Source organism: Candida margitis, assembly GCF_024628925.1.
Source record: "Candida margitis strain CBS 14175 chromosome Unknown scaffold3, whole genome shotgun sequence".
Taxonomy (NCBI): Eukaryota; Fungi; Ascomycota; class Pichiomycetes; order Serinales; family Debaryomycetaceae; genus Lodderomyces; species Lodderomyces margitis.
The window spans coordinates 322,029-347,340 of record NW_026261810.1 but is presented as its reverse complement, the minus strand read 5'-3'; the positions used below and the strand labels follow the sequence as shown (position 1 = coordinate 347,340).

General features: G+C 38.5%; 10 protein-coding genes across 10 annotated transcripts; 4 read left to right on the top strand and 6 right to left on the bottom strand. All coding sequences in view use genetic code 12, as the record gives it.

Moving 5' to 3' along the window:
• Nucleotides 1–2,467: 2,467 nt before the first annotated feature.
• Nucleotides 2,468–2,770, bottom strand: CANMA_002766 (uncharacterized protein; the record flags this gene model as incomplete). Its single annotated transcript, XM_051814870.1, has 1 exon — nt 2,468–2,770. One exon carries the CDS (start codon nt 2,768–2,770, stop codon nt 2,468–2,470), a length of 303 nt encoding a protein of 100 aa, XP_051671737.1.
• A 330-nt stretch (nt 2,771–3,100) lies between these two features.
• On the top strand, nt 3,101–3,559 carry CANMA_002765 (E2 ubiquitin-conjugating protein; the record flags this gene model as incomplete). The annotated part of the gene is made up of 1 exon (XM_051814869.1): nt 3,101–3,559. One exon carries the CDS (start codon nt 3,101–3,103, stop codon nt 3,557–3,559), a length of 459 nt encoding a protein of 152 aa, XP_051671736.1.
• Nucleotides 3,560–5,307: 1,748 nt separating this feature from the next.
• On the top strand, nt 5,308–10,401 carry CANMA_002764 (aminophospholipid-translocating P4-type ATPase; the record flags this gene model as incomplete). The annotated part of the gene is made up of 1 exon (XM_051814868.1): nt 5,308–10,401. The coding sequence occupies one exon, from the start codon at nt 5,308–5,310 to the stop codon at nt 10,399–10,401; it is 5,094 nt and encodes a 1,697-aa protein (XP_051671735.1).
• A 1,776-nt stretch (nt 10,402–12,177) lies between these two features.
• PET9 (ADP/ATP carrier protein) lies at nt 12,178–13,092 on the top strand (the record flags this gene model as incomplete). The annotated part of the gene is made up of 1 exon (XM_051814867.1): nt 12,178–13,092. One exon carries the CDS (start codon nt 12,178–12,180, stop codon nt 13,090–13,092), a length of 915 nt encoding a protein of 304 aa, XP_051671734.1.
• A 618-nt stretch (nt 13,093–13,710) lies between these two features.
• Nucleotides 13,711–15,075, bottom strand: SPE2 (adenosylmethionine decarboxylase; the record flags this gene model as incomplete). Its single annotated transcript, XM_051814866.1, has 1 exon — nt 13,711–15,075. The coding sequence occupies one exon, from the start codon at nt 15,073–15,075 to the stop codon at nt 13,711–13,713; it is 1,365 nt and encodes a 454-aa protein (XP_051671733.1).
• Nucleotides 15,076–16,459: 1,384 nt separating this feature from the next.
• Nucleotides 16,460–18,544, bottom strand: VPS1 (dynamin-like GTPase; the record flags this gene model as incomplete). The annotated part of the gene is made up of 1 exon (XM_051814865.1): nt 16,460–18,544. One exon carries the CDS (start codon nt 18,542–18,544, stop codon nt 16,460–16,462), a length of 2,085 nt encoding a protein of 694 aa, XP_051671732.1.
• A 362-nt stretch (nt 18,545–18,906) lies between these two features.
• On the bottom strand, nt 18,907–19,389 carry CANMA_002760 (ADP-ribose 1''-phosphate phosphatase; the record flags this gene model as incomplete). The annotated part of the gene is made up of 1 exon (XM_051814864.1): nt 18,907–19,389. The coding sequence occupies one exon, from the start codon at nt 19,387–19,389 to the stop codon at nt 18,907–18,909; it is 483 nt and encodes a 160-aa protein (XP_051671731.1).
• Nucleotides 19,390–19,568: 179 nt separating this feature from the next.
• Nucleotides 19,569–20,693, bottom strand: CANMA_002759 (uncharacterized protein; the record flags this gene model as incomplete). Its single annotated transcript, XM_051814863.1, has 1 exon — nt 19,569–20,693. The coding sequence occupies one exon, from the start codon at nt 20,691–20,693 to the stop codon at nt 19,569–19,571; it is 1,125 nt and encodes a 374-aa protein (XP_051671730.1).
• A 36-nt stretch (nt 20,694–20,729) lies between these two features.
• Nucleotides 20,730–22,787, bottom strand: PUS4 (pseudouridine synthase; the record flags this gene model as incomplete). Its single annotated transcript, XM_051814862.1, has 2 exons — nt 20,730–21,820; nt 22,130–22,787. 2 exons carry the CDS (start codon nt 22,785–22,787, stop codon nt 20,730–20,732), a joined length of 1,749 nt encoding a protein of 582 aa, XP_051671729.1.
• A 356-nt stretch (nt 22,788–23,143) lies between these two features.
• CANMA_002757 (uncharacterized protein) lies at nt 23,144–25,303 on the top strand (the record flags this gene model as incomplete). Its single annotated transcript, XM_051814861.1, has 1 exon — nt 23,144–25,303. The coding sequence occupies one exon, from the start codon at nt 23,144–23,146 to the stop codon at nt 25,301–25,303; it is 2,160 nt and encodes a 719-aa protein (XP_051671728.1).
• Between the last annotated feature and the right edge of the window lie 9 nt (nt 25,304–25,312).

Sequence of the window (25,312 nt, the reverse complement as noted above, 5' to 3'; positions counted from 1 at the left end):
CTAATTAGGAAAGATGGTAAATAAACACAAAATATAATTTTACACTAAAACAAATTAAGTGATGGTGCATTTGCGTATTATTACATGCATAAATAATTACCTTCTATACAGGGACGCATACTATTATTTTATTGGCTTTTTGTGAACCCTCCTTCGTATAGTGGGGCCCAAAGATATAGCCCAGTGCTCACAACTATGAAAGTTTCAAATTATGGAAGAGAACGATTTAGACAAATTCTCCTCACAATAACATAATAGGAGAGAGAGAGAGAGAGGGAGGAACAGACTAAATCTGTTGATGCTATTTCTGCAAGAAAAGAAAAATCTGTTCAAGGGTTTGCTTTTACCTTTTGAAAGTCTCAACCTAGCATTCTATATTGATATTAGGAACGGATCATTATTTGAAGCTATCAATTTTATCCGCAAGTACCCGGAAATGCTCAAAGGGAAAATATATAATCAAATGCATAAAAAACTGAGCGGGGCAACACACAAACCAAACTTAAAAACGAAAAAGAAAGAAGCTTATATTGCACAATTCCGTGAAACCTTAAATCACCATAGCAACTGCCTTGTGTACATACAAGGCCGTTTTGTCTGACATTTCATCCTACGTTTGAAAACTATGAGATTTCTTCTGATACGATCTTACGATATGGAAAGCACGTTTGGTGGTGGGAGATTTTTACAGTTATCTATCATTGAGAGCTGAACGTTTTTTCTCTCAAGAATGAAATGAAAGTGAAGCCACTTCCATCGTACGAGGTAAAGCAAGTTCTATCTCGAAAAAATGTGTAATTACGAATATGGCTTCTTAACTTCGAATGCTCTGCCCCACCTGCACCCGATCTCCACCTTTTTATCTTTTTGTTTTTTTTTCATTTCTTTACACACTACTTCTGTAGTTGTGTCAATTACTGTACTTGCGCTCATAACCGCCCTATCGCCGGTACTCCTAATTCATATTTAGTGTGGGAAATGACCGGGGGGGGGGGGTACAGATTAAGTGGAAATCTATAAGCAGCACTACACTCAATGAACAATGGTTTCATATCTCCACAGTTTAGCCTTGTGTAGCTTTGGCAACTCTCCTAATTACTTTTCCTAAAGCAATTAAATGCACTTCTAATGACGCGTTATGTTGTACACTTTGTGAAGCACATTCTTGTTCTAAAAATAAAAAACCGAGGTCGTTGTAGTTAACAGATACATTAGGCTAACCTATAAGAAACGTATGTATGATACGGTATGGCTTTAGCCCCTTTCGAAATGGTGGTAGTTACTTTGTGTGCGAGTTTGGCGTTGTCGAGAATGGGTATGGTGTGGGGCAATTGAAAGTGAAACAAACAATAGAAAAAAATATTGAGTCTAATGTCTACTACACAAAAGAACTAAAATTATCATTTCCCCAACTGTTTGTGCTTATGATGTAAATGACCATTAAGCATTAGAATCCTCGTGGTCTAAAGTTTCTGTTCTAAGCAGGCATACTATGTACCATTGAGTAAACTGATGAGTAATTAAAACTCAAAGTTGTAAAATTTTCGCAACATCAATAGAGTTTAATCAATTTTCGTTCTCCACTTTTCATTTTTTTAGTTTCGGTTTTATTTTATTAATTTACTGTTTTCTTTTTTTCGAAAAATTGTGTTTAAAGTGGAGTAAATTAATACGAAACACAATTCAATCGCATCTTTTTTAAATAAAAGGTCATCATGCATTTCTGTAAAATGTAGCGGAATTAAAGAAGAGTTTATTGAGAGTAATTTTGATTTTGTAACAAATGACTCAATGGTTTCATGCCGTACAAAGAGAGGTTAACATGTTAAACTGCATCTAGTGGACAGTTAGTTCGGGGATTAGTTTCTTACTCCTATTTCTAATTAATTAGATTGATATTAAAAGTAAGGGCAAACGGAGGAGAGTAGATGCTGCATGAAAACAGTAATCACATTGTTTTAGATTCATACTCACTACAGAGGAGTTGCAAACTACGAATCAGGCAAAACCATTCAAGTATGTGTACAATGAAGCACAAGTCGTCGCATTGTGTTAATCACCGCTAATGGGCATACCGAAATCCGCAAGAGCACATCTGAAGCATCAAATACGACATTTCTTTCATTCTCGAGACACTTTAGACAGTTGCAACCATCAACTTGACCGCTTTACTCTTCCTAATAGCAGAAGGGGAATTTTTGGCAAATAAATACCAGGTAATCTATTAAATTTCTCAACAATTCAGCAACAGCAACAATACCCATTGAACACACAGTGAGGTGCCTATGCCAATATATACACCGAAGTAATGGCAATATCAACTAATCCGTTGCAAATTGTTTCATCCTTGTATCATTAACGAACTTATAAGTCAACATTTACTCCTAACAATAATCAATACCTCCCCCTTTGCTTGGATTCAAATTGGTCATCCTCGCTTCCTACGCAACCAAAAACCGCACTCTTATCACTTCCCTGCCAACTCTTCTTGCGTTTGTTCCAATTGCCGTTTCTTCTCCTGTTCCGTCAATAACAACTTACGACCAATTCTTTCTTTAGCTTCCGGGGTCAAATCTAACGTTGCACTTTCTAGTACTTCCATTCTCGTGGGAACCTTTTCTCTTTTGCGCCTTGCTACTTCTTCCGGCGAATGTGGTTCGAATTTAACAAATTGGAAATCGGATCCTGCTTTGTAAGCGACGTAGCCGCCTAGGAGAATGGCTATGGTGCCCACTACAAATTTGTGGGTCATTGGTGCACCTTGTGACATGTTTGAGGGATATTGTCTTGCCGCAAAATAGTTGGATATGAGGATGAGCTCTGTTGTGATGCCTCTGACTTCTCCATTTCGTTTAAAGACGATTCTTTCCTTTTCCATGTTTTGCAAATTTTATTTTTTCTCTTGCGCCTGCACACGACAAATTCAAATTCCACAGTTTAAAAAAAGTCAACTGTTGTGTGAAAGACGGCAATAATTAAAAAATCTACTTCGTTGAAATCAGAAAGTAAAACCATCAGAGACACCACCATCGTATCTCATACCCCAGCATACTTATCCACAGTCCACTTATACATATATATTTTGTTTTAATAATCAGCGATGGCAGCTCTTCCTAAAAGAATCCTCAAAGAAACCGAACGATTAGTCAGTGATCCAGTACCAGGAATCACTGCAGTACCATCACAGGATAATCTTCGACACTTTAACGTTACCATCGATGGCCCGAGTCAATCGCCCTACGCTAACGGCATATTCCAATTAGAGTTGTATTTGCCTGATGATTACCCCATGTGTGCTCCCAAAGTTCGGTTTTTGACCAAGATTTATCATCCAAATATTGATAAATTGGGACGTATTTGTCTTGATGTGTTGAAAGATAATTGGTCGCCTGCTTTACAAATCAGGACTATCTTGTTGAGTATACAGGCGTTATTAGGTGCTCCCAACCCTGATGATCCGTTGGCTAATGATGTCGCTGAAGATTGGAAGAAAGATGAAAAACAAGCAATCAAAGTGGCACAGGAATGGACAGAAAGGTATGCTTTGAAGAAGGAATAGAGGCGTTAGTGAAGTCATGTGGAATAAGAGAAGCAATCGGGGAGTGTACGGAGTGAGTTGAGTAAAGAGGTTTAGAGCTGGGCATTGTCAATTTATGATGCATGATGATGGAGGCGTACAAGATTGGAGGGGTCAGCAAAGGAGGAGACGCAATTGAAATGAAACTTGAAGTTAGTTAGACTGTTGTGTTGCGTTTTTGGCTTTAAAGTTTGGCCTCCTCTCATTGGTTTGTATAATTATATTACTTGAATAGAATTGAGATGCTCTGTTAATATAATTTTGAAATTCGAAACTGCAATACGTCAAGCTTAGACAAAGTAGTATCAAGACTCTTTGCCAGGAAGTAGCTTCACGTGTTTGGTAGGGAGTATCAAGTCGCTTTTAGTTAGGTATACAAAATGTTTCATAGATAATGACACATATTGTTTCATTGTATATTTGCGCGATTGATGCGTTGAGGCACTTCTCAATAGTGAGGTGCTAAATAGAGGCTACATTTTGCAGTCATATATTGTTCTCTTATATTAGAATGCTTACAGCTGTCGTCTATATAATACTGCACAAAGTTCGGGAATTTTTCTTTTTTCGGTCATTTTCCGAGATCAAAGATCCGAGATTTTCAAAGGGGGGGAGAGTTTCTCAGTCTCTCACAAAGCGCGTAACAAGATGAGGATTATTTTCTTATTTTAGCTAAGCTACAAATTGCAAAACAGTAAGACCAGTGCCCCCCAAGGAGGAAGCTAGAAAGAGAAGGCTATGTAGAGGGGTAGTGGCGGGTAAAGAAAACAATTTCTTTTTGCATCAGTTGTAGAAATATATATATTTAAGTCATCCCTTTGTTGTAAATATACCCGAAACTTCCTGCATAACTAAAAAGAAGAAAAGTTGCAACCAATCAAAATCAAAAAGATGTTGAGAAGTTTTCTTAGCAGTGCAATTTTGACCAAGACTACAAAGCGATTAACGGCATTTTGCCTGTATAGTTATAATAATGAACGCTGTTTTACAAAAGACTGTTTCAACCTGGCGTGGTACTTGCAATGGTCTATCTGTTGCATACAAGCCTCTCTCTCTCTCTCTCTCTTTCTGTCCTACCCAATAAAGCGAAATAAACCCCGAATCCGTATTTTGCGTATCTTTCGTTTTGTACAGATGTACACTACCTAAACACACAAAATCTTAAAAAAGAAGTCGGATATAAAAACAAATAAACAAAGACAAAAGAAGACACACTAATAAATTACTAATAGTCATCTTACTACAATAAATTAATTACCTCATCATCATTGTCCTCATCATCTTAATAAGAAACAATCAACTACGACTCCTCTTTAACAGCAATAACAATAACCTTGCTTATACCGAATCAAGTGAACAACACATACAAAACAAGAAGAGAGATCAAGAATTCGTTCTCTATTTTAACAACAAAATCCCTTTCTCTTTTTCCTTCTCCGATTTAGTGTAGACTTGAAGTGGTAGTGTCTATGTTTGACTGTTTTTAAAGGGGAACAAATAGAACAAACAGAACGAAAAAAATTTAAAAAAAACTCCCACCCCCTCGTGGAAAAAAAAAATAAAAACGACAAAATTCAAAGAGGGAGCCTTTCACGTTTTAACAAATTTCTTCTACTAAAAGAATCAAGACAATCATCAAGCATACAACACCAGCTAAAGGTACTTAACTGACGCCCAATCACAATTGCTACGTGTGGGATAGATATACTAGAGTCTCACTTTAAAAGAAAATGGCAAAACCGAGGGGATCACAGGAAAATAGTAATACCCTGGGTAGTCCCTTTAGTGATCTGGCAGTTGATTTCGACAACTCATCCATATTGCCATCACCAACAGAAGAAGGTTTTAATAGACATCATTTACCTCACCCAAATGGCACTAATCACAATATCGATGATGCATTATCCGATGATTCAGTACCACCAACACCACAGCTAAACACCGATCGATTTGAAGGAGGCAGATCTTCGTCTTTACGGTTCCAGTTACCTCCGGAAACATCGTCCTCATCACCACCACCACCACCTTCATCATCATTTGCAACCCCACCAGCCACATCCTCCTCCTCTTCATCGAATCCACTGTTAGGACAACGTCTTCACAGTAACCCGAACAAATCCCCATTTCTCGATCACAACAACACAATACTCGAAGACGAAGTGTTTGAAAAACCAAAGGCAGTAGATGAGTGGGAAAAATCTGACGAAGTTAGTAATGATAGTCTGGAAGACATTACAAAGAGACACAGATGGGGTACTACAAGAAATAAACACGGTAGGCCAAAGAAGGAAAATGTCAGCCGATCAAAGACTCTCAAAAGAATATTACGTCCGCATGGAGATAAAAATGTGTCAGAAGATGACAACGACAATCACCACCACAACCACCACAACCACTCTTCTCATCACCATCGACTGTTGAAAGCACGTATAAAGTCTATTCGAAAACCAAATACACACACCATTCATTTCCCCGAGAGCAACAGAAACGAATCAGATTCTGATGAAAATATAGATCCTGAAGCTGGCGATCTAAAAAACAGAAAGAATGAAAAACGAACAATTGTATTTAATAGACCATTGCCCTCAGATTTGCTTGATCCCGAAACGGGCGATCCAATCACCGAGTATCCCAGAAACAAAATCAGAACAACAAAGTATACACCATTATCGTTCTTGCCCAAAAATATATTCAATCAGTTTTTCCACAACATTGCCAACATTTACTTCCTTGTCTTGATTATATTGGGAGCTTTTGAAATTTTTGGTGTGCCATCGCCAGTATTGGCTGCTGTCCCATTGATTGTCATTGTTATTATAACGGCAATCAAGGATGCTATAGAGGATTCCCGTAGGACGATAACCGACTTGGAAGTCAATAACCAAAACACCCATATTCTCGGTCAAGTAGATAATGAGACCGATTATCACTACGAAAACGTCAATGTCAATGATGAAAAAGTTTCATTATGGCGCAGATTTAAAAAATGGAACACAAAGCAAATGATTAAACTATGGGGTGCTTCAAAACGTAACTTGACAAAAGAAGGTAGAGCCAATAAGGAACGAGAAAGGTATAATCAGGAGCATAATATTTCCGAAGAAAATGTTCGAAATTCGTTTGATAGTGATATTGGATCGCCAAGAGCTTCAATGGATGCTAACCCATTTAGCGATCAATTGCGCAAGTCTTTTCAGCAACAGCGTCACGAGGCTCATCAGCACCAGCATCATAAGGTGTTGAAATTTGTTCGCAAATATTGGAAAGATGTCAAAGTTGGTGATGTGTTGCGTATTTACAATAATGAAGAAATACCAGCAGATGTGGTTATTTTATCCACCAGTGATGACGATAATTGCTGTTTTGTCGAAACAAAGAACCTTGATGGTGAAACAAACTTGAAAGTAAAACAAGCTTTAAAATATTCCTCAGTTAATGACAAAGTGGCCAAAGCCGATGATTTAATGGATCATTCGTTTGAGGTTAACTCGGAGGGACCCCATGCTAATTTGTATTCTTATGAAGGTAATTTGCAATACAGTGCCAGAGATGGACAAGAAATGCAAGAGGCAATTACAATCAACAACTTACTTCTTCGTGGTTGTACCTTGAGAAACACCAAATGGGCTATTGGTATCGTTGTATTCACTGGATCTGACACCAAGATTATGTTGAATGCCGGTGTAACACCTACAAAACAATCGCGTATGTCTCGTGAGTTAAACTACTATGTGTTATTGAATTTCATCTTTTTATTTGTCATTTGTTTTGTTTCCGGGTTGGTCAATGGGTTATACTATCGAAAACATGGTACATCGCGAGATTTTTTCGAGTTTGGAACTATTGCCGGCTCCCCCGCTACAAATGGATTGGTAGGGTTTTTCGTGGCATTGATCTTGTACCAGTCATTGGTGCCCATTTCGTTATACATTACAATTGAAATCATCAAGACGGCACAAGCGTGGTTTATATATTCGGATGTGGGGATGTATTATCCTCGATTGGACTTCCCTTGTACACCCAAAACATGGTCCATCAGTGACGATTTGGGCCAGATTGAATACATCTTTAGTGACAAGACAGGTACATTGACACAAAATGTGATGGAGTTTAAGAAATGTACAATTAATGGTGTCTCTTACGGGTTGGCCTATACCGAGGCCCTTGCCGGGCTAAGAAAGCGTATGGGAGTCGATGTCGAATCCGAAAGTGCCCATGAACGTGCCCTTATTGAAAAGGACAAGGTGGATATGATTGAAAAGTTGCACGATATTCTGAAGAACCACACCTATGATGATGAAATTACATTTATATCGCTGAAATTCGTTGACGACTTGCAAGGCACCCTGGGTGACCTCCAGCAAGAATGTGACCACCATTTCATGTTGGCATTAGCATTGTGCCATTCGGTATTGACGGAACAAAGTGAAAAGAATCCTCACAAATTAGTATTAAAGGCCCAATCGCCCGATGAAGCTGCTTTAGTGGGTACTGCTCGTACATTGGGATTCAATTTCAAGGGAACCACGAAACGAGGTTTCCTTGTTGATGAACATGGCGTAACTAAAGAATATCAGGTATTGAATACGTTGGAGTTCAACTCAACAAGAAAGAGAATGAGTTGTATAATTAAAATCCCGGGCAATGGGCCCGATGACGAACCTAAAGCTTTATTGATTTGTAAAGGTGCCGACTCGATAATTTATGATAGATTGTCCAAGACTGAAAATGATCCAAATATGCTTGAATCAACGGCTAAGCATTTGGAAGAGTATGCCACTGAAGGGTTGAGAACATTGTGTATTGCCGAAAGAGAATTGACATGGACTCAATACACCGAGTGGAATAAACGGCATCAGGTTGCTGCATCGGCATTGGAAAACAGAGAGGACAAGATGGAAGCAGTGGCCGACTCTATTGAACGAGAGTTGATTTTGCTTGGTGGTACTGCTATTGAAGATCGTTTACAGGATGGTGTCCCTGATGCTATTTCGTTATTGGGAGAAGCAGGTATCAAGTTGTGGGTCTTGACTGGTGATAAGGTCGAGACGGCAATCAATATCGGGTTCTCGTGTAATTTGTTGGGTAATGAAATGAATTTGCTTGTGATCAAGACAGCTTATTCGAATGAAGAATTGGAGAAGATGGAGCTAAGTCTAGGACACGGAAATGGCGAGGCCCAAATTATCGATACAGTCATTTCGCATTATTTGCGCACGAATTTCGGATCATCGGGTTCAGTTGAAGAGCAAGAGGCAGCAATTGGCGACCACACACCTCCCGATGAGCGCTTTGGTGTCATTATCGATGGTGATGCATTGAAATTGGCCTTGCTTAACCCTGACACCAAGCGCAAGTTTCTTCTCTTGTGTAAGAAATGTCGAGCTGTCTTGTGTTGTCGTGTGTCACCGGCACAAAAAGCAGCAGTGGTCAAGTTGGTTAAAGATACATTGGATGTGATGACGTTGGCTATTGGTGATGGGTCGAATGACGTGGCCATGATCCAGGCTGCCGATGTTGGTGTCGGTATTGCTGGTGAGGAAGGACGTCAAGCGGTTATGTCATCCGATTATGCTGTTGGGCAGTTTAGATTTCTTGCTCGATTGTTGTTGACACACGGAAGATGGTCGTATAAGCGATTTAGTGAGATGATTCCTAGTTTTTTTTACAAAAACATCATTTTTAATGTGGCATTGTTTTGGTACGGGATTTATTGTGATTTTGATGGCACGTATCTATTTGAATTCACGTATCTTATGTTTTACAACTTGGCATTCACTTCGTTACCAGTCATCTTTTTGGGTATATTTGATCAAGATGTTGATGCCAAGGTGTCGTTATTAGTCCCTCAATTGTACCGCTCGGGGATCTTGCGGATTGAAATGAGTGACATGAAGTTCTACATTTATTGTCTTGATGGTATTTATCAATCGGCAATCTCATACTTTTTCCCATACTTGTTGTATGTCGTTGCATTCCCCAACTCTAATGGAAGACCAATGGATCACCGTTTTTGGATGGGTATTTTGGTGACGTGTATTGCATGTATTTCATGCAATTGTTACATCTTGTTCCACCAATATCGATGGGACTGGTTGAGTTCGTTGATTGTCGCTATATCCATCTTGATTATATTCATTTGGACAGGACTATGGACAGTCAATGTGTCTTCGAGTGGAGAATTTTACAAAGCGGCACCCGAAGTGTTTGGTATGACATCGTTCTGGGCATGTATGTTTATTGGTATCTTGTGTTGTTTGATTCCGCGATTCTTTTACGATTTCTTGCAAAGATTCTTTTGGCCACGAGATGTCGACATTATTCGTGAATGTATCCAACGTGGTGATTTTGCTGCGTATCCAGAAGACTATGACCCTACTGATCCGGATCGACAAAAAATCAGTTCGTATTCAAGCAATGTCGTAAGCAGACTAAGCATGAGTTCAAAAAGACATCTGGGCGGCCCAGCACACAAGGACCATACCACAACTTCGTCATCGAATGAAGAATTATCCAATGGCAGTGGCAGTTACAATCGTGCTGATGTGTTTGAGCAAGTCAATGGTGATCAAAGTTACCAAAACCCACCAACTCCACCGCCAGGAGTCATGATGTCGCCTATCAGAAAAAGAGCACAACGGTCAATGAGAAACATGTTTGGTGGTGGAAAACGAAGCAGTTCTGATCCATATTTCAATACTAATGGCACACAAGAATCAGTACAAACTGAAGAGATTCCATTGGATGATTTCGATACTAATCAGCGAAATATGGCTAGAGTCAGTTTTGATAATCAAAAACGAGTTAGTTCCCTGTATCAATAGAGTGATAGGAGCTAGTTTGTATGTATTATAAATAGAAAATAAGAAGTTTTTGTTATAGATGTGTAAGTTGATGCTTCTTTTAGCGCGATGGTTTTCCCTTTCACAGCATTTACCAACCGGCTTAATAGTAGAAAGTACAAGAACAGCTGAGTGATTGGGAGTGCGGTAGTTTCCAGTAACACTGCAATCAGATGGTTAACAAGTATTACCGCCTTGATTTCATTGCAGTGAAACAAGAGTGCAAGCTTTGGCCGGATAAGTCAGTAGACCCAAAACCAATTCAATATCTTCAGTTAATGCCGCCCTTAAGCCCAATCGGGTATAAAACAAAAAAAGTAAAGTTGAGCTTTTGTGTGATGCTAAAATTTTCATCGCGCACAAAGCGACATTTTATTTACTGACAGACACAATACGTACATCGCGTATGGATGCAAAAGTAATTCTCTCGTACTTTTTTCAATGGTTGTAAAATAGACAAAACAAAGCCATTGGATGATTAGTTTAATGGGCATGGCATATATCGAGATTGTGCCTTTTTGGGTCGTGCTAACTGTAAGAGTAAAAAAGAGACTTTTTATTGATATGATTGTAGTTGGGTTGAGGTAGTGTTGCAAAAGAATGCATCTACTCCGCTTTTTTCCCCATTTTCAATTTGGTTTTCTCAAATAAAAAAAGGTGGTGAGCTGTGTGTGCGGGAAGTGAAGCGACAGAGATCACATAGAGTTAGATCGGAAAAGGAAAAGTTCCGGAATGAAAATGTTTGAAAGTCGTAGTGGTAGTGGTAGTGATAGTGGTAGTGGGGTGCAGCCAAAAATGTGGTACAATTTGTTTATTTTTTTTGTTGTTTCTTATTTCAATAGTCGCGTCCTTTTTGTCCAACGGCTGCCAAACATTGTATCAACCATCACCCGGGTCAGCAAATAACAAGAGAAGAGAAAGTTAGATGCAAGCTCCGTTTGAAGTTATGGGGCCATTCAGTCAATTATATACAATTTCCTCTTTTGCCGCCACCTCTTTAAATGATAACAGCCAAAATATTTTCCTTTCGCCAATGTAAGAAAAAGTAAACATAAATTTGGTAGGTAGCTAACCAATCAAATTGTCCCATTTTCTTCTGCTATGAATTTTTTGTTTTTTTTTGTGGCGGATTTATTGTGAGGTCCCGTGAATCACCGATGGCATCCAAACATACATACTAAAAACGTGGTTATAAAAGTATACCAAATTTCTTTTTTTGTTTCTCTCTCTTTGTAATTTCTTTTTGTTACGCTTTATTAATATTTTCCGATATTGTTTGTTTGAACCATTATACACGACCTTTGTCTTTTTGTTTTTATGCCAATCATATCAAAAAGGTGTATATAAAGTGTGGATGATATAAGAAAAAGAAAGTATATTGCGCTGTTCTTGTTAAACCGATTGCACTAATTGATCTTTATAGAGGATTCAGGTGTTGTGTGCGAGAGAGAGAGAGAGAGAGAGAGAGCGTGTGTGTGTTTTCTACAGCAATAGTTACTTGTAGCTATTACCATTGCAACAATGTCTGTGTTCAAAAATTAAAAATTAAATAAAAAAAGCATTAAATAAAAAAAAAAAAATTAAATTTAGACGCTGAGAAATTTGAAATTTTTTTGTTCGTTCGTTCGTTCGTTGTTGGTTTAAATAGAGAAAAAATTTTCCTCCTCCCCTTTCAATTCAATTCTTTTTCTTCTTTCTCTTCTTTCTTCTCTCGTTGTCCATTAAAACCCTAAATAACTATTCCAAACACAAGTAACAATGGCTGCTTCTGAATCTAATTTCCTCATTGACTTCTTGATGGGTGGTGTTTCTGCCGCCGTCTCCAAAACAGCTGCTGCTCCAATTGAAAGAGTCAAGTTGTTGATTCAAAACCAAGATGAGATGCTTAAACAAGGTAGATTGTCCCACAAGTACAACGGTATCGTTGACTGTTTTAGAAGAACTGCTGCTGAAGAAGGTGTTGTTTCCTTCTGGAGAGGTAACACTGCCAATGTTATCAGATACTTCCCAACCCAAGCTTTGAACTTTGCTTTCAAGGATAAATTCAAGGCTATGTTTGGTTTCAAGAAGGATGAAGGTTACTGGAAGTGGTTTGCCGGTAACTTGGCTTCCGGTGGTATGGCTGGTGCCACTTCATTGGCTTTTGTTTACTCTTTGGATTACGCTAGAACCAGATTGGCCAACGATGCTAAATCCACCAAGGGTGATGGTAAAGGTAGAGAATACAATGGTTTGATTGATGTTTACAAGAAGACTTTGGCTTCTGATGGTATTGCCGGTTTGTACAGAGGTTTCGGTCCATCCGTTATTGGTATTGTTGTCTACAGAGGTTTGTACTTTGGTTTGTATGATTCATTGAAACCAGTTGTTTTGGTTGGTCCATTGCAAGGTTCTTTCTTGGCTTCATTCTTGTTGGGTTGGGCTGTCACCACTGGTGCTTCCACCGCTTCTTACCCATTGGATACCGTTAGAAGAAGAATGATGATGACTTCTGGTCAAGCTATCAAGTACGATGGTGCTTTCGACTGTTTCAGAAAGGTTGTTGCCGCTGAAGGTGTCAAGTCATTGTTCAAGGGTTGCGGTGCTAACATCTTGAGAGGTGTCGCTGGTGCCGGTGTTATCTCATTGTACGATCAATTGCAAGTTATCCTTTTCGGTAAGAAATTCAAGTAAATGTGATGTGCAATATTTTCAGGTTTTTTTATTGAGAGTTATATAAATTTTTGTTCATTTGTATATATATATTAAACTTAATATTGTAAAAGAAAAAAATAAATTTACTTTGGATTTTAAAGAAGACTATAGTGTGTAGAGATATGTTGCATTGCTTTCTAGAGGTATTCGTTCTCTGGATATCTCAATTTTTTGGACGACTAGCACAAAAAAATTTTCAAATTCCCAAATTGGGACAAATTGATTTGTTGTTGAAGAGAGTGTGTTTATATGCAGGACTTATATAATTTTTCGCAGCCACACATGTCCAACAAATGGTTTGAAATACAGAGGAAAGATGAACATAGGCTTTACTCTTGTGTTGCTGTAGGGGGATTGGTGGTGAAACTTTTTACAAGGAACATGACAGGATACTTTGACTAATAATTGTTCTTGTTGAATATGTATATTTGGAAAAGGTGACATACAGTGGATGGTAAGTTTATACCTTCTTTTTGCCAGAAAACTTTGGCAAAATGTTGTCATTTGGACCATTTACATCAAAACAATACAAAACTTTTCTTATTTATTTGAAGCTATACAAAACTTTTTTTAAAACCATATCATTAAACCAATGAATCACTTGCACTTTTCAAAATTCATATACAACAAATGATACTCATTCTTCAAATCGTAAACCACTTTCTCATGTTTCTTGTACCCAATATCCTTCAATAACAAATCACATCCCAACAACGACTGATAATTCAAATCATAGTCACAAATTTCATTAATCAAAGTCATCGAGAACCGTTTAGGAGCAAAAATCTTTAAAATCTTGAATAGGACATTGACAATGGGATATGATTCATTGAAGGGGAAATTGGTTTCAAATGAGGCATAACTCCATCCGGTCTCTGGGGTGATGTGCAATGTATAGTAGTAGCCACCTTTAACGTTGGAACAGATGGAGTTGGACGAATATCCGCAGGGAGTGAATGCAAACGCGTCATGAATAAACTCAAAATTGGTGGAAGTGGTGGTGGTGGCATTGGAAGTGGCGGTGGCGGTGCTGCCAGTGGAAACACCATTGATTCCATCCACTTTAGCATCCTTTTTAACTTGACATTCATGCTCATCTTCGGAAATGTCAGATAACGATGGCGAAGGTAAGTGGGTATTGACATTTGTTGGTTCAAAAATAGAATCTAATTCCGTTTCAACCATGGTATCAAATCCTAAATTGTGGCCCAAATCATCTTGCTCATTTTCAGCTTCTTCACCGGGCTTTCTAGTGTAAATAAAGTTACTAGCACATTCAGAATCCAATTCAGTCATTAAAATCTCAAATGTTTGATCAACCACCTTGTGGGTTTTATGGGACACGTTTTCCTTGTTTTCCTTTTTTTGCTCTTCTTCATTCTCTTGTCCCCCTACATAGAGATACCAATGGTCATCACTAGCAAAGTTTCCCACAACGTAGGACTTACCCAAACTGAAATATTCATTCAACAACGAAACTTCATTCTTCCAATCCTTGTGCACATGTACTTGTTTATCAGGAAACATAAATGAACGTCTAGAATAGAAAATCTTGTACGTTTCCTTACTCAAAATGGTCATATTGAGACATTTCTGCACTGTTTGAAACAACTCCTGCAAACACGCCAACGTAGTTGTAGTTCCACACGTTTTCAAAATCATCTTGTGAGGGAAAACAAATAATGACGATTCACTCAATAAATAAGCATCCATAAATTTGCAACTCTTCATGGACAAGATTTTACAATTGACCAAATCTAAGATTTTCACCCATTTTTCCAATGGGATCGATCTTAATCCGTCCCCAACGCCAGTACCAGCATCCTGAGGAATATCGGTTTCAGATTTCCAAAACCAAATCTCAAGCAATTTTTCTGGACCTTCAAAGGCAAAAGTTGAGTCTAAATTTTTGGACAATTCATGATCAACAAAACTATCTTGGTAATAAGCTGGAGCAACCATAACTTTTCCTTGTTTCCTTTGGGTTTTCCTTTGCTCTTTTCTATTTTTTTGATTCGAGAGAGTGTGATTATTGTAAACTTTCTTTATAATCCAGCACTGTTGTTGTAAAAAATTTAACCCAAATCTAATTCTCGTTGTTTATGATTTCAATTGAAACTTACTCTTGTTTGGGTATGTTGTAGTTTTTTATATATCTTTTTTATGGTTTTTTTTAGTTGTCTTGATTGATATTCACAAAAGAAACGAAGAGAGAAGTAGCAAGAAACGTTTCAAATAAAAATATCAATAAGTTGGTTGCAGTAGGTAAATTGCTTTAAATAAAACAATTGCTAATGGAAAAATCGGCGATTCTAGTTTTGATGTTTTGGTTTTTTATAAATGACTGCGTTATGACGTGGCGGAGGCGAATGTCAGCAAATTTTAATAGTGGAGACGATAAAGATAAAGCTCTCGAACGTCACGATAGGCAAAATGAACTTAGTTGTTGTTTCTGATGGAAAATTTTTAATGGGTAAATTATCACTTGATCAAGCTTCTGCTACCCAGGTTCAATTAGTTTAGTTATGTAAAATATCTGATCTAGTCGTCGTCCTTTCTTATTCATGAAAATTTAACAGTATTGAGCTCCAAGGATGAATGTAGACGACAACTTGGAAACAACGATTTGGCTGAAAAAAAAGGTTAGACTGATCTCTTTTCTGGCAAAGACTCTAATATTAGCCTTGGCAAATCAGGAAATAACTTTGTAAATAAGATAGGTACAGCAACAGTAGCAATCGAAAATGTCTTGATGCACCAATTAATGTGACCCTGTCCGTGAAAAGGCGATTAAATAAAAAACTCTGGTAAAAATCTGATAGGTTGATAGTTAACTGTCAATTCAATGCGTGAAATCTTTTGACAGAATTATATTGTTGATTATGAAAAGTGTTGTGTTGTTTGTTCAATCGAATAGCAAGAATTCTTGAGGTTTATGAAATTTTTTTTTTTTTTTTTTTTTACTTTTTGTTCTTCTTAATTTTAATATTTTTATTAAGTCACACGAAATCCATGAACACAAAATTAAGTCAATAGATGTGAAAAATTTGAAAATTTTTTTTTCAATACTATGGAGAAAAGAGAGGGGTAATTCCTGTACAGAATAGAACCTATTCTATTTATAGGAGACTATCTAGTAGATACTTTAGACTATCTAGTTCGTAAATTGTTTGCTTCTACACTAGTTGTTAACACCATTTAGCTTTGATCAAGGAGTATTGCAAAATTATTATAATCACAACTCCATTTGGGGCTGAAAAACTGTCGCTAATTCTGGTAGCGATAGAAAAAGAACAATAACCATTAGACTTGCAAATCATTTTATAGCAAATTGATCTCTATTAATCTACACACTAGACACAATTTCACTAGCATTTCTCAACACTTCAACCATCCTAATACACTCCTTTCTCTTTTGTACTGTCAACTCATTCTCCTTCACCAAATCGGGCAATTCAGGGTTATTATACATCTTTTCCAATAATTCCTTTTGAATATCCTCTTTTGATCGATTTATCAACTTCAACACAATTGCCTTGGGGACAATATCGGCAACAGTTCTCTTGACAATATTGTAGTATGATGAAATCAACAATTTAATCACTTCAGTTTCCATGGTTTCTCTTTCAGTCATGGTACCTGTTGCTCTCAACACTGGAGGAGGTGCTTCCATTTGTTGTAATCTCTTTTTATTCTTGGAAGAAAAGAATCCTCCGAAAAATCCATTACTGTTTTCATCTGTTTTGGGGATGTTGGCATTGGCGGCAGGTTGTTGTGGTTGTTGCTGCTGAGGTAATGGTTTGCCGGTCTTTGGATCAACAGCAACTTGCGGTTTAGGGTGGAATTTCTCTTCAACGTATGCCATTGCTTGAGTACCAGTTAACAAATCGGGATGAGCTGTGTTGATATAAGTCTCTTCTGACTTGATTATATCAGAAACAAAGCCATTGGTTGGGATTAAAGCTTCTCTCAAATACTGAATAAAATGGTTTGACAATTGCTCCTTCAAAGCTGGGTACCTCGAGTATTGCGGTTGACTAATGATTTGCGACAAGATACGCACCAATTCATCGAAAATCAAATTGATGCATCTTATAGCTGGATCTTCCATTCTTTTAATTTGCTGTTTGACCAATACTGTAAAAGCTGCAGTGCCCACAAACAAAGATGGGGCCGAACCCGATGTATTGTGTAAAATAGTTCTTATATCGGCATCCTTAATTTGATCATATGGGTCCAAAGCCGTGATACCGTTTTTAAAAATCTCGTGAAACACAAACGAAATACGTGCACCACCAGTTAACTCAGCCGAACTCAACTCTTTTGCCTCCCCATCTAAAATTCCCGTATAATCCTTGGTGAAGTTGGTGATCATATTCAATGCAATAGATGCAGGTGATTCTGACATTTCTGGTCCCAATAACTGTAACTCAGACTGGTACTTCTTTAAAGAGTGCTCGATCCTCATTTTAATGTCGGGTAATGTACTCTTGATGTGATGCAACAAGATACCGTTCAACTTCTTGGCCAAATAAGGAGTACCACAAAACTGAGCTTTAGCTCTATAAGACGGATGGTTTTCGAAAAACGCAGCTTCATCTCTCAATGCTTCTCTAATTGTCTTTTTGCTCTCGATATCCTTTTGACCCCTATTAATAACTGGAACATAACCAAATCTAAGTGGAATAACTCTACCAGCCAATATATCAATAACATCGGTTCCTTGGTCCATAAGATCAACTTTGGTCAACACACCAATAGTTCTTGACCCTTCTGGATCAACTTCTCTTGCCAATTTCAACCCGTCTGAGTTGGCCAAATCGGTATTTGCGGCATTCACCGACAAAATGATGGCATTTGGCTTCGAGATAAACTTCATAATCATCTCCCTAATTTGCCTTTCAATATCCTTTGGCTGGTCACCAACAGGCACCTTTGTCAACCCCGGCAAATCAACCAAGGTCAAGGTCAACACATGTGGCGAGTAGATTCTCAAATTGATAGGAACCGGTGAAATTCCCAAGTTCTTCCCAGTCTTGGCATCAGTCTCACGGACAATCTCGTTTCTAATATCTTCAAAATTGTAAAACTTCTTACCTGGTAAATGTAAAAACTCACCCCACTCGTCGGCGTTATTCTCAGTTTGTCCACCATCTTCTGTTGAGTTGATATCAACCAAATCCTTTTTATCTTTATTTGGAGTAGCTCTCCTATTTATCAATTGTAAAACCAAAGGCCTTCTAGTAACGATACCAGTTCCTCTGGGCAAGAAATCTCGCCCTACAATATTCTCCAATACAGAAGATTTACCAGAAGATTGTGATCCGACAACGGTGATTTGTGGTAAATCAACAGGCGAAGACGATCCTCCACCAAGAGGCGCTAACGCATCCTGTAACTTGTTAATAGTTGCAATCAAATGTTCATCCATGATGGCTGGGTTTTTGCAGGTTTGACTCTGTTGATTGGTTGTTATCAGAAAAGATTAGAACAATGTGCGTTGTTTTTGTCTGTTCTCGTTTTTGGGTGGCACTGACTTGTTTTTTTTGTTTTTGAAGCTTTTTGAAGCTTTTTGCACATTGAACATTGTACACGACCAGAAGGTAAGAGATCATTGAACAGAAAATCTTGATTAGGCTACGCCACAACCCCTTCAATAAGCGTCACCAGTTGCAATTTGTAAACCATCGAGCTTACAAGAAGCTGCTTTTGACGGGCCCCCCCCCCCTCCCCTGGAAATTTGGATTGTCATTTGTAAAACCAGTGTTAACAGCTACAATAGACTTATATCAATTAAAGAATATATACATTGAAATCTAAATCCGCCACCTTCTCTAGTTCAGCTTTGGTTAGCTCCCATGGAACACCAAAAATACCGGCATTGATCTTTGGCATATTGACCACTTTCATTGGGCCATTGCTTTCAATATCCGATACTGACTGTAGTTGTGTAGCCAAGTGTTCCAACGATTTATAAGTATAGGAAGCAATCTGCTCTGGCGATTGATTGAAATCACTTGTGAACAAACAGGCAATGTAGATGTTGGTGTCAGTGAAATCATCGGCTTTCAAAAGTAGACTCTTGCCTAGTAAATTGGTGTTGTTGTGACAATAGTTGGAGTATTCGGAGTTAGCTTGTGGGAATTTCTTTCTAAATACAGCTGCTATTCCTCCCCCCCAACTGCCTCCAGTATTACATGCATGTGCCAACACGATAGGTTTCCCGGCTTGAGCAGTATGGCGAAATAGATCTCCCGTAATATACTTGACTGTCATTTTGTATGTAAAAATAATGGTAATCCGATTGTGGGGATTTCCTTTTTTTTGCCCAATCTTTGAGACATGGTATCGCCAATCATTAAGAGACCATACAAAGTCCGTTTCATAAAAGGTCCCGGCTCTTTACACTATAACATTACTTACATTACAGCTGAGAAGACTTATTCTGCATATTCTCACTCCAGCTTTAATTTTATATAAGCCGTTTCCCCAGGTGAATGATGTTTCACCCCATTGAAATAGAACCCTTGCTCTGAACCACATCCAAATGTTTCATACACCATTTCACCTTCGGCATCTAAGCCATCACCATGATAGGCTGTTTCTTCGTAACTACTCATGAATGCAAAAGTATGGCTAAACCTTTCAACTTCGTTGCCTCTCTGTTGGATAAATCTGTCATCTGGAGTTACCATGAAAAATTCAACCTCATCTCCTACGTTTGGTTTTGCTTCAGGAGACAATGCAATTATATCTGCTTTTGCACCCCAACCACCACCTCCGGCCGTCACTTTAAATCTCTCCACAACCGTGGTTCCCCTTTTTCTCAACTTGACAAATACTTCAGTATCTTTGCTCTTGAGTCTCATCAATTTATCATTCTTTTCCAAGTACTTGGCTGCTGGGTTTTTCTCAATCGACTTCAACAAGTTCCCCACACAATTGGTGATTTTGAACAGTTTCCCTGGGTACAATGCCGTCCATTTGTCTTCAACTTTTACCGTTGCATGATTTGGAACAACACCTCTTGGTAATGTAACTTCTAGCTCGCACAAGTGTTGACCGGAATGGGCAACGTTTGACTCAGTATCAAAGTAAAATAAAGTGAGTATTGATCCGGTTGAAAATACAGTATTGGCTAAACTTATCTTTGCCTCCATTTCGTGCTTCATTTGTAAACTTAAATGCCCCTGAATATTTTTCCAGTTCTTTCTTGCGGTAACCGGGTTGACTCCATCGCTTTCTTTGGGAGGTTTGTTCAAGTCATCGCGTTCTTCCAAAAGCAAGGAATTGCCTATTTTTAGGCGATGATCAAGCCAGAGCTCACTGACCCCATTTCTAGCTGAGAATGGAACCATAGTATCGATTCCTGCTACCACAATCTGTAAATTATCTCTTTGATGTAGATCCAACACATCTTCGATTATCTGTGGTAGGTTTGCTGAAGTGGAGAATATGAGAACCGATTGGGGTGTAAATTTAGTGGGAGGCTGTAGCCTGAATGATATTGGATTTATCGTGGATTTGGCATAGAATTGAGAGCTCTTCGTTGTGAGGTATCGTAAGAATTGTCTTTGCATTGTTATACATAAAATCTACAAAGCGTATTCTTTTTTTTATTCAACTTCATCAATTAATCTTTTTTCTCCTCTTGGTGCTTCTGGTGATGATAGATCCCCTTTTCCATCTTCTTTTGTATTGTCGGGTTGTGTATCTAAAACAGCAAATTCAGCTGCTAAGTCTATATCCTTTCCTCCTTGGTCCAATACCTTTTTCAAGATGGGGCCCCATACATCTTCACTCTTTTGAAAATCTTCGATTCTAAACACATTTTTGTCTAGTTGCCACTCCGATTGCTTGACCCTAATAAGCTCAACCATGTAAGCCGACGATGCCAATGCTCTGCCAATATCGCTAATCAAACTTCTGATGTACGTACCTGAAGAGACGTCTGATATGAAATGGATTAATGGTAATTTTTCAGGATGGTGCTCATCACCTGCTTGTAGCATCGGCTTGACGTCTCCCTCATGACTGTCCATCTTTTCGAGGTATTCCTTGGAGTAGTACAATGGAGAGTCGTTCAAAGTTGGGTTATTCATCAACCCGTGTTCTTTAGGCACACCATTTTCATCCAATTCACTTTCGAGCTTTTTAAATTCATGATCAGTTGATAGCAAGTCGTCTTCGATGACCTTGATATCATTAACTCTAACATCTCTTACTTTGATCTGTGTTGGCAACGGTAACCCTTTTCTGGCGTACTCATAAAGCGGCTTTCCATTCACTTTTAAAGCTGAAAAAATTGGTGGTGTTTGTTTGATATCTCCCACAAATTTTTCCACAGTCAGCTTAACCAATTCGGGAGTAATATGGTCGGTCTTCGTCTGAGTTATAATCTCACCTTCTGCATCCCCAGTAGTGGTTGATATACCTAATAAAGCCTTTGTCTCATATGTCTTTTGACATTCGGATAAATAGTACTGTAATTTCTTTGTGCCCAATCCAACACCAACAACCAAGACTCCACTAGCCATGGGATCCAAGGTTCCACCATGCCCGATTTTTATTTTAGTACTGTTGGCCTTCTTCTGTGCACGGCTTTTCCACTTTTTATCTCGACTTAGATCATACAAGACTTTCTCCTTCATTGCTTTTAAATCAGGAGCAAATGCTTTGGATTTTGTGAATAGTTCTTGAAGATCGCCTATAAATTTTGCAGAGGAGATGCCCGACGGCTTATACACTGCAAATACTCCGTTCATTGTGGCTCGATGGTGACTCGGTGGTGGCTCAGTGATGGCTCGATGAGGTTTTGTTTATCGCAACATTTTCAGTGACAAATTATGGACTGTCGAAAATGTCACGACAATGAGATGTCAAATTGGTTTAAAGGGTTACAAACTACAAACTAATAGCATGGAACCAAACCACTTCACCCCTTTTACTACATCATCTCTTTGATTTAGTCAAAAATGAATAAGTCCTTCACTTTATTTCGGTACATAAGATATACAAAGGGAAAGATATCCCGTTTTTCGAGGTGATATTATCGCTACATCTTTTGTTTGCAACTTGTCATTGATATTTTCGACAAACTGTTCCAACTCCAATACTTTTCGCTTTGTGTGGGTACATACGTTGAATAAATTCAATATTTGGATAAATAGGCCACCAGTTAGTACCTCTAAGATATTCTCTATCAAAGTTGCAACTTGAAAAGGGTAAAACGCGCTGTACAAAATCCGATTAATCGTGTTGACAATACCAAGAAGCTCCTCCTCCAGTAATATATCCTCGAATCCAACGATTTCAGATGTAGTTCCAAATACGTTGCCGTCGTACAAGCCAGTTGCTACACTTGATTCCCCGTCTACTTTGATGGCACCTTGCTCCCGGCCAGGGTATACTGTAGAAAACCTCGGTATTAAATCCGAATATGGAGTAGTATCATAAAGTCTCGGTATCTTCACTATCCTTGTTTTGTAAAATGTGCTGGTCGATCTATCTGCATAGTAATTGGGGAAGTGGTTTATTACTAAGGATGGTTGTGACCGCTGTTGGATCGGTGCTAGAAATTCATGGTAGTTGAAAAATACCAAATCAGGATCCTCTGCTTCGTTCAGCAAATTATATTTATCATCCACAAAGCCAGCTCTGTGCTCCTCTTTCATATATGCGTTGTGTTGAAATAGCGGTGGATATGAGTAGAATGTGATTATTTCATAATGCTCGTTTGAGTGAATCCTGTATATAAATCAGGACCATCAAAAACCGTAGTGCTTGTGAAGAGACACGAGTAGACGATGTGCGAAACGGGGAAGCTACTGAATTGAGTCTTCAATGTGGCACATACCTTGGCTCTTTACTAGATAACTACTTTTATTCAGCAATTAATATGTACTTGGTCCAATGTTTGTATAACCAATCTCAGTTTAGACTTTGACTCTGAGAACAAATTTTTTTTTTTTTTTCATTTTTTCAATTTTTCATTTTTCCATTCCATTTCAAACTATCTGATCTACACCAAATGCTTCCCTACAGGCTGTGTATTAACAGCTCCAGAGTGGTCAACCAATTGAGGCGGCCAAGTGTGAGATTTGCCACCCAAGTTGGTATATTTACAAGACTCCAGTCGACACAAGCTGCCACAACCAAGGAGCCACTTGCGACATCGGGGAATCTCAAGCCTTCAACCAAACCCCAAAAGAATGTCAACAAGACCGGTGCTCCTAAAATCAAGAAGTTAAATCACAAGGTAAGCGACATATCTCAGCAAATCAAAAAGACTTTGGAATCAAGTACTGATTTGAAAGAGGCCAAAGACATTTTTGAAGAAGGCATTTCGTTTCTTCGCGAAGTCCAACATGAAGAATATATATCAGACCGTGACTTGTACAGTGCTTTCTTGCCGTTAGCAACTGGACTACTCACCAAAGCCAAGAAAGCGGGTGCAGATCTAGAAGAGCATCTCTCTTTGTTTGTCAAGTATCGTGTTGCACACCAGTACCATTTCACCGAAGTTGCAGCCAACTTGTTAAAAAACGAGGATGGAAAATTTGCCTCTTATCAAAAAATAATTCATTTATGGGTAACCTTTATCGAATATGATAAATTAAATTTTATCCCCAATGTATTTGTTGAAACGGGTGAATCTCGAATTAGATACAACAAATACCAACTTCCACACATTGTATACTACGCTTATGTGTTGTCATGCTTATTGCAAAATGTGCCATACTCGGAAAAAGATGCTCTTCGGTTCTTTGAGACAGGCAAGGTGCCCTTTTACAACGAGGTCAAGTCCACCCTTTTCAATTATGGTGTTTTCAATAGACTAGAGTTTGAAAAGTTTAGAGAACTTTTGGAGGATGACAGGAAGTCGAAGGTGGACCCAAATAGTGTACTTATGTTGACCAGGATCAATCGTGCCACTGATAGAAAATTACTAGACGTAATCTATACAGAGATTGCCGAGATTTGTGAAAAGCGTGATTTGAAGATTGAGGAAAGGATCATGGTCCAGTTGATGGAAAAGTACTTGTATTATGATGAATACGATCAGGTGTTTAGCATGTTTCAGAACATTATGAAATCGGGCATTTCTCCATCAATAGATGCCTGGAATTTGGTCCTTAAAGCCATGATCAACCCTAATAGATTCAACAATGCATCAGAAGCACAAAAGGAAGAACTTATGCAAAAATTCGAACGGACTTTAAAGACAATCCTTGCTAGTGGTCTTAAATACAACGTAAACACGTTAAGCTCAATTATCAGTGCCTACTCGATTGCAGATAAATTCGACATTGCTGAAGATTATGCTAAGCAGTATGCTGGCTTGGGAATCAACGATGCAGCAAAAGACGGAATATTGAGAGGGTTGATTTTCAATGGAAAGATTGTTGAAGCTGAATCTAGAATGGAAGAGTATATTAAAGACGGCGGCAATTATAAACCAAATGTTGGAGTCATGAACGATTTCCTCAATTACTACTTCAGAAAGCAGAATTACAATGCTATATTCGGTATTAATGATTTTATGAAGCAGCATGGAATTGAAGAGAACGTTGTTACATTGACGACAATGATTAACGCATATTTCAAATACCTTGTCTCTATTGGAAAGAGCCCCAATCTTGGCGACTTTTTACAGACGCTAAAGGGGGCAAAGTCACTTAATGAACACACCTTTGCATCTGTCTTGAATGGCTTAATCCAGTCGGCCAATATCGATGCTGCCAGACAGTTGTATAACGTATTGAAGAGGAAATTCCCCAGATCCGCCTGGATCCAAAGTAACATGTTGACGGGAGAGTTGACATTGGGAGATGTATCTGCAGCCGAGCAAATATTCATTCATTACATCACCAAAATTAGGAACGACCCCATCATTTGGAACACGATGTTGAGGAATGTTTTGCTTCGTGACGAGAATAAGGCTTTGGAGTACTTTGGCAAAATGAAAAAAGCTGGTGACATCAAACCCAACGAGTATACCTATTACTTCCTCCTTGATTATTTCTACAAAAAGGGCAACAAGGACGTGGTGCAAAAACTTCTTAATGACTTGGCCCTGAGTTCGTTGACTTCTTATGGTACTAAGTTGCCAAACGTCCTTTTGCAAATCCACAAGAGAGTCGTCCCACTATCAGCGCCAATTTTGGTTCAAATGAAGAAGAACTTGTAAGAGAGAGAA